At 42.1% G+C, this 8,640-nt stretch overlaps 1 protein-coding gene across 8 annotated transcripts in view; it reads left to right on the forward strand.

Moving 5' to 3' along the window:
• Window positions 1–8,640, forward strand: part of rbfox3a (RNA binding fox-1 homolog 3a) — a 661,616-nt gene that overhangs the window by 593,848 nt on the left and 59,128 nt on the right. For 7 of the 8 annotated variants that reach the window (XM_086195774.1, XM_086195768.1, XM_086195771.1 and 4 more), the window contains one exon: window positions 6,082–6,228. In XM_086195774.1, the coding sequence (XP_086051900.1) occupies window positions 6,082–6,228 (147 nt within the window). The remainder of the gene's footprint in view (window positions 1–6,081; window positions 6,229–8,640) is intronic. The other variant, XM_086195772.1, reaches the window with a different exon arrangement.

Genomic DNA, 8,640 nt, shown 5'->3' on the forward strand with positions numbered 1-8,640 from the left:
ACAATTGAAACATTAGATGGCGGTGCACTCTATTCCACTGTGTTGATTTCCTTCATGTACTTCCAGTAATGGTGGTTGACATGGAGTAAAATTGTTTTGGTGTTTGAGCTGGTACTAGTAAAACCACTGTTTCATTTAGGTTAATAGCTCAGACCAGAGGACATCTGATTATATTCAGGAGGAAATGTGATGTTGAGAGTGCACTGACTGGGTACGTAGTCCAGGGAGGGGAATGTAAGGCTATGCCATCGGCTACAGTGGAGGGCTTCAGTTTTTCTCAAAACTGGAACTCAAGAGAGGGAGGGTACTGTATCATCAGAATGTCCTGATCCTTGGCCAATCCTTGCCATTGGCCATGGTAAACACACGCACACACACACAGTTCCCTAAAAAACACAGAAAGACACAGTTGGGATCCAATTGATGTATTGAAAATCCCTCAAACCCTAATCCTGTCCTGATTTTAACCCTAACTTCTGAAGTCTAGACCTTTTAACTGTCATTTTATGAGGCCACCAGGTCAGAGCACACTGAACAAAGAACAGTTAAACGAGGCCACACACACACACACACACACAGGAGGTCTGACTATCTGACCTGTTGTTGACATTGATTTATTAATATGCATTCCCTAAAACCAAGTCCTACCCCTCAAACCGTCATCTGAAGTTGTCAGGTTTAGCCGGCTCTGTTTCTCTCTCAGGAACACACACACACACACAAATATAGTTAAACGAGGCTGCACACACTCACACAGGGAGCTGATTATTGCTGCATCCATTCAGTAAAGCACTCCTTGCCTATTCATCTTTTGTGTATATATGTGTGTGTGTGTGTGTGTGTGTTTATGTATGTGTGTATATGTATGTGTGTATATGTATGTGTGTGTGTGTGTGTGATGTAATGCCATTATCCTCACTTCCCTGTCTTTCCATTTTTACTCTTCTGTCTTCAATCAGCACTTAGCTTGCCTGCATCTCTCTCTCTCTCTCTCTCTTGCTCTCTCACTCTCTTCATATCGCTCACTCTTGGTATGAATGCTGCTACCTTCAGCACTTCTCTCTCATTGATCGTGCAGGTTTAGCTGACATCATCGTTCCATCTCAATCTCTTTCTCTTTCATTCTTTCTTTCTTTTTCCCTTCATCCTCATGTTGTTCAGATACATTATGTACATCAACTCTTTCTGCTCTCTCTCTCTCTCTGTCTCCCTCTCCCTTTTTTGCTTCCAACTGCAAACAACACGCCAGCACAGCTTGGAACACGCAGAGGCAAACATAACACAAGATCAGACCGATACTTCTAAGGGGGACCCATCTTCTTGTCTGCATCTCTTAGTTGTTGGTTTGTTTGACTTTTCCTTTTTTTTCTATCTTAGATGGGCCACAAATGAAATCTCATGAGATTGAATGGTGGTACCGAAGTTAAAGAAATTAACTGCCTCTCCTAATTAATCAAAAAGCAGTGTCTGTGCAGTATGTCCAGCCGAAGAGGAGATGTCATAAACAGCAACGCTGCAGTAGAAGGATGAAGTGCCTCTGTCAGCTTTGATCAAATACAGAACATCCTCACAAAAACAATGATATCATCGGTTGTTTTTTTCAGACGGCAAAAAGGTCTACCTTTACCTTAGAAGGACCTCTAGTGGTTGTGTGGATTCTTATCCATATGTGTCAGAAGAAATAAGCAGATAGACTGTGTGACGACCCCTAACCCCAATAAGGAACCCACAGTATCAGGACGCTCAACAAAACATATGGCTTTGGAGACACGGGATCAACAGTTCTCTCTTATCAACTGGGATAAATAAACCATGAGGCCATTAATAAACCATTAATAAAAAGTTGCACACCGATGTGGTAAGGAGGAAATCTGTGATGTAATCAGGAGGGCTGTTCAGAAGTTCCCTCAATAAGCACATGAATATTCACATAGCACACCAGAGAAAGCCTATCGATTTAGATTAGATACAGCACAGCACATTGTCATTTCTACATGGACATATTCATCATCAGGAACATATATTGACACATTGGTGCTCACCTGAGGAGGTCAGCACAGGCTCAGCACATTGCTTTCTTTCCCCCCAAATATGATAACGTTGATCTGTAAAATAAATCTTTGGCTCATCTTCATCTGATAAATATGGCTAAGTTTTTATTTCATTATTCAGCATATATGTAATTGTTTATCAAACAGTCGTTGGTGACTACAAGTACAACATCTGTGGTTGTGCGTGGTTAAACAGTAAAGCACATTCCCAATAACGACACACATGCATCTTTGACACAGTCAGTTTACCGTAAATGAAACAAAGTGCTACCAGATCAGTTAATGCTATCCTTGTACCACACATGCAATCGCTTGCTACACCAAAAGGTTTTATGGTGTTGAGGCAAGAAATTTGACGTAAGAAAGGTGCATTTTTTTTGTTGCCTGCCCAGGCCACTCCTTGGCTGCCGTGTTCGTGATAAAACGCCATTGGAAGTCCATTTAGTTGGTTACGACATCTTTTGCTTGGGTTTTGGACTGATTCAGCTGTCCACTGCGGCAAGTAAACAGAATGTTCTCGGCGATGCCCAGTTCAAACAATAGCCAGAGATTCCACAGGATGATACATCACCTGCTAAAGGGAAGTGAAACCCTGTCTCTGCATATACTATAATATAATGGCACACAGTCTCGCTGAAGCTGCAGAATTACATTTTTGACTGAATGACAATAATCATCAGCAATGAGGCACCAGAAGTCAGGTGGAGTGGAGAGGAAAAGACTGCTGACAAAGGAAAAGGCTTGATTTGTGATGGTGGATGACAGCGTCAGACAGGCAGTGGGAGCGTGCACAGGCTGAAGTTTGCATAACGTTTGGAAGGTGGGGGCCGTCAGGTGAGAGGTGATCTTGAGGCAAAGGGAAAAGCAATGAATAACAAGCTAGACAACAACAAAAGGATTAGATTTGTTTCATAAACCTGTCCCTGTAATAGGAAGCAGTTTTCCATACTAGAATTTGGGGGTTTTCATTCACAGGGTCCAGTAGGGAACCACTGTTGTCGGTTAGGAATTTCACATGCTGTTTGTCTTTCCATTGTTGCCTGGTTGAATGCAGAATGGTGCTCAGTCAGGAAGTCAAAGCTTAATAGTAATTGATGGCTTGCAAGTTTTACTATTGTGTAACAGGATGGAGGTGTTGAGTGGTCTATCCATACAGAGTTAGTCACACACAGGGTGCTTTTGCTGTTGCTTCAAGTTTTCAAGAAACCTGCACAACAATGTCCTGTCCGTACCACCTCAGTCTAACGTCATCTTGATATTATAAATATAAGACAGTATTTTTCCTATGAAGATTGAACAGAAAGAGACCTTGAGGAGATTGCTCTGTATTGATGGCCACCTAGCATTGGTCACCTGATACCCTGTCCTGCATGGACACTAATTGACTGCTGTGAACCCAGGTACCTTGTGTCTGGTGGTGTGTTGCACAACTCAGTCCGAAGGGGGACCTTCCGAGAATGATCTCTATTTTATTTCCTGACAGAATTCCACATCTTATATTGTGATAGGTAAAGTTTGTGTATGTTGTAGTAATTCCTTTTCCTTGGTGCTGTATCAACAGTAACCAGTTCTGGGCCGGCTCTGTACTGGCTAATTGTGCTCAGTGTCCATTTCAGGCACTTAGCACCACAGTTACCCTTTCTGCCAGTCCTCCAGTGTCCTGCAGGTCACACTTTTTTCTGGTGTTCCTTCAGCACAACAACTTTTTAATCAATTGCTATACAATTGTGGTAGTTTTTCAGACTTTGCTTTATTTAACTGGTCATTTTTATTTATTTATTTTTTATTGCCCTCAAAGACAAATGTGGTTAGGCAACTGCCTCAGGAGAAATGACCCCCCCCCACAAACCTTGGTGTGGACATTATCCTCATTGGACTCACTTTGATACACAACCTAGGTCAAATCTCTGGTGCGTGGCCTCAATCAGTAATTTGGAAATTGCCGTCCCATACCTAGTTAGCAGGGGAGGTAGACAGGGACTATGAGCTACTGCAGCCCACAAGAGACAGAGGGACGAAGACAGGATAAGAATCAACTTCAAGATTACAGATTGGCTGTGATGAACTTTAACACCGACAGACACAGACAGACAACTCAGTGAGAAGTGGTTGAGAATCTTGGGTTGTTGTCATTTTAGAGCTCAACAGTGACAGTTGACCCTTCAGAATGGCTCCAGTTGTGGAGGTAAATTCCTTGTTCAATTCCTCTGATGAAATTTTAGCAAATTCTTTTTTCATAAGTTTTACACCAGGAACTAAACCAACCAGCAAGAAGGTGAAATGTTACCAATGATTGCGAGAAAAAAGATAATGGGAAAATGGAGAAAGAGCAAGGTACAAGACTGTGGAAGACTACTCACTACATGAGTCATTGCAAACGTTGTTTCTGACCCAGACCCTGACTTATTTGAAATAACCTCATTTCGTGATCAACTGACAATTTGTTGTTGCTGGTTAACTTGTCATTCATGTTAATGTAAAAACAGCACACTCCACCAATCAGGGACGCAGTAACTCTCTGAAATTTACAAGTAAAAACCTGTTTTTCTTAAAACAAGGTTGATATCCTCCGTTATTCAGGCTACTACTGGCGCACATATTACAGTTTCACAACCTGCTTGCTCACAGTGAGTCAACATTACATGGTTGCAATATTATGGCTAATGATCAACTTCTCTATGGAGGATATGAGAAGGAATTTTGTTTCCAGCACTGAAGTGGCTGATCACTGTGGAGCTCTGTACTGCAGGGTTGATTAGTTGATAGAAACCAGGTGTGCAGATGGCTATCAGGCCTGTGAAGGCAAAAGAGAAGTGCGAACTTAGCCACACCCATCCCACTGATGCAAGTACACAAACATACGGACATGGCAGAGGGAAACTAGCGAAATGAGGTGAAAAGAAATACTGTAGACACACAAGGAAGCTTGGAAAAAGTCTCCCCTGCAGTTCTGTTCTGCAACTTCATCTTGAGAGCAACATGCTTTGCAAACTCACCCAGCACAAGCACCTCTCCCAAAGATCCCCAGTAGTCATTTTTTGTTCTCTGATCCAGGACTGCAGAAGCACTTTAATAAGAGTGAGTTACATATGATATTAAATATGAAGAAAATCTGCACACATTGATTGTACAGTATAAATTTTTACCATTTTTTAAACTGTATTTACATACATTTGACTTAAAGCATATCTCTCATTGTTACTTCATATTTTTAGTTTATTATTTTGCATTTTGTCTTTCTCGTACTTTCCATTTTCATTGTGCTTTGCTGTTAGGGCTTACTGCCACTCAAGGAAAGAATCTTTGTAAACCATGACTTCTTCCAGCTAATATCTATCCATGAACCACAGAGATCTTGGTTCAGCGGGCTCTGCTGGTGCCACAAGTTGAAGTCAAAGTTGGTCACAAAATGGGATCAAACTCCTCGTTCATCAACCCATCATCTTGGATTTTTTCTGCTTCAACCATATTTTACTCGAATGACTCTTCTCTAAGGGCGGCATGGTGGTATAGTGGTCAGCACTGTCGCCTCACAGCAAGAAGGTACCGGGTTCAGGCCCTGGCTCGGGCATGTTTGTTTGTTTATGTGTTCTCCCTGTGCCTGCGTGGGTTCTCTCCAGTACTCCAGCTTTCTCCCACAGTCCAGAGACATGTAAGTGGGGTCGAGGCTCATTGGATACTCTAAATTGACCGTAGGCGTGACTGTGAGTGTGAAAGGTTGTCTGTCTCTATGTGTTGGCCCTGCAGTGGATTGGCAACCTGTCCAGGGTGAATCCCGCCTCTCACCCGAAGGCTGCTGGGATAGGCTCCAGCCCCCCCCCCCCCACCCTTAACAGTATAAGTGGTAGAAAATGGATGGATGGATGGATGGACTCTTCCATAGCATCCTTCTCTTTTTTGTCAGTTCTGCTCCTTTTAGTTTGCGATTTGAAACATCAACCAGAACGGCATCTTTCTGGCCCTTTTCTCTCAGGATTTTTCTTTACCACAGCAGGAGTTAATCTGTGACATGCTGTGTGTTTCCCTACAGCAGGCGGAGGATGTTGCACAGACGGAGGGCTCCCAGCATCTCCACCTGCAGCCAAGTGACTCGTCGGAGAAGCAGCAGCCCAAAAGACTACATGTCTCCAACATACCGTTCCGTTTTCGCGACCCTGACCTCCGGCAAATGTTTGGGGTAAGATGACTACATCATTTACATACACACACAAATACAGGCACAAGCTACTGAGCTACAGCATTTAACGCTGAAGCCCAACCCTACAGACGAGTTGTAATTTTCCTGTGCTTTGCATCTACTTTTAATGAAAACAGACAAAAATAATGAAACTGAATAGTCAAAGACAAGAAATTAAAGGAAACCTTGGAAACTAAGATTATTTTAGATAGCGTACGTCATGTTTTCCGCAAGCTAGCTCACTAATCATACCGAGAAATGTAAGAAATTATTTTGATTATTCCAGTGGACTAAAAGAAATGAGGTTAGATTCACGAGTATATTCACGTGCTATTGATATGCTGCAAATAACACAGCATTTGAGTTATTTCCCCTGCAAACTAACATTGCAACTCTTGACTCTTCCCTTTTGAGGCTTAGTTTAAAAACCCAGCTATAGGAGGAATTTTTATGGAAAACTCTGGAATCTCTGGTTGTGTGCATTGTGCATTGCTGCTTCCCTGATCCGAGTGAGATAAAACACTGTTACTGCTTTAGGCAAGGAATTGCTATGCCATCGCAGATGAAACAAATTAACTTGTACCATGGCATTTAACACTTGCACTATTTGTCAAAACATTTACTGTGTTGTTTCTTCTTTCATGTCCAGAGGATGCAAGTGTATCATGTCTCAGTGGTGCCTAACCTCTGTGTGAGAAAAGATCAGCTGGAAGTGTTTCATAAGTGGAGCAAATAAAAGGCTGCTAGAAAAATACTCACTGCTTGGTAAACACAGAACAGCAGGGAATCTTCATCAACAACCACCAGAGACCTGGAATGGAATTTTACACAAAACTGATGCATATTTGGAGCAGCATTGGGTAATGTTACAGTACTTTTGCAAAAAATGAAAAAGGCCTTTGGATTCATTGCTTATGTTAGCAAGTAACTTAGACATTGGCAGACACAATATCCATCTAAATGATAATTTGTGATACACTTAAGTTTAAAATCAGAGAGATACTGGGGTATCTTATTTTATAGATGGATGAAGGGTCAGCATTTGATATTGCTCACCACTAATTTCCATCAGTTTCGCACTTCGTTTCCACATCAAGTTAGCTCTAGGAACATACAGTTTGACGTCAGCTGTCTGCAGCCCTGGAGTCCACTTAAGTAACTGAAGTCCACAGCTGGACACTTCTGTTAGCTCTGATATATTTGCAAAGCTCCACGTAGTCAAATAAAAGCCTTTTGCTGTTCCTGAGTTGTGGCATCATCTGCGGCATCACCATTTTCCTCCTCCAGCCATGTTGCAGTTGGAGAGATATACTTAGTGGCCAAGCACAATATTACTTCTTCAAATTTGCCTTTTGCTGTCAAGCTGTTTGCAGTTGACAGACAACACCAGGCACACTTAACATTTCACCATGACGTCCTTGTTCCTTTTGCAAGTACCTCTACTCTGTAAATAAATTCTTCTTCTTCTCTTTTGTGTAAGAGACACTATTGGTGTGTCCCAAATTGCATACTTCCATACTGCATACTTCAAATTTTCAAATTGAGTATACTAAACATACTATGTACTTAATCACACAGTGTGCGAGTTTCGAGGGTGCAGTGCTGTCCCAAATTGCACACTGCCATGCGGCGCACTCACCAGAAGCGATGTCTTCTTCTTCTACACTGATTTGTTACTGGCTAGCACCGCATCAGCATCAGCTAATTACCACATCCTTTTGCCTGCGCTTGTTGAAGCAGTAAAACAGCGCATCATCAGGTCATCGCGCATTGCTACGCCACAATCGGCGCCGACAACGCAATGTCCTCCTTCTATTGGCTGAAGATCCAATGATATGTAGAGTTTATTTGTGTGATCTATTTAGCAAAACATGTTGGAGAGAAGTCATTTTATTTTTTCAAACCTGTGTCCACACAGAATTTCAAACTTGTCCCCGTTATTTAATGTAAAGATGACTCTGTACAAGTCAGTGTCGACCGACTCACCACAGCTGTCCGCCGCCATTTTTATTGATGAAACGAGTGCAGCAAGTGTCCACAGTCGCATACTCAAAATCTTGACTGATTTGAGTACGTCATCCGGGTACTTTTGCATACTCAGTTTTTGCATACTACCCATACTTTTTTTCCATTTGGAGCTGAGTATACTGAAAATTTTAAGTATGCGATATGGGACACACCAAAGGTAAACAGCTTTCATGTGCAGTGGAACACTATGTTCTCTGCTTCTCTGTTGTATTTAAAGTGCTGCACATGTGCATTGCCCCTGACCTGCCAATATTATGGAGTCAGAACAGCTGTTGCTGACAAGTAAGGTGTTGCGGACAGACGCAGAAGTGGCCTGAATGCACCAGAGATTTCACATTGCTAGTTTGAAAAATTAACTAAATAATGACTTGCTTGAGTCAGAAA

The sequence above is a fragment of the Aulostomus chinensis genome, chromosome 23 (genome assembly GCF_037954235.1).
Source record: "Aulostomus chinensis isolate RoL2024-O1b breed Wild chromosome 23, RoL_Achi_v1.0, whole genome shotgun sequence".
Taxonomy (NCBI): domain Eukaryota; kingdom Metazoa; phylum Chordata; class Actinopteri; order Syngnathiformes; family Aulostomidae; genus Aulostomus; species Aulostomus chinensis.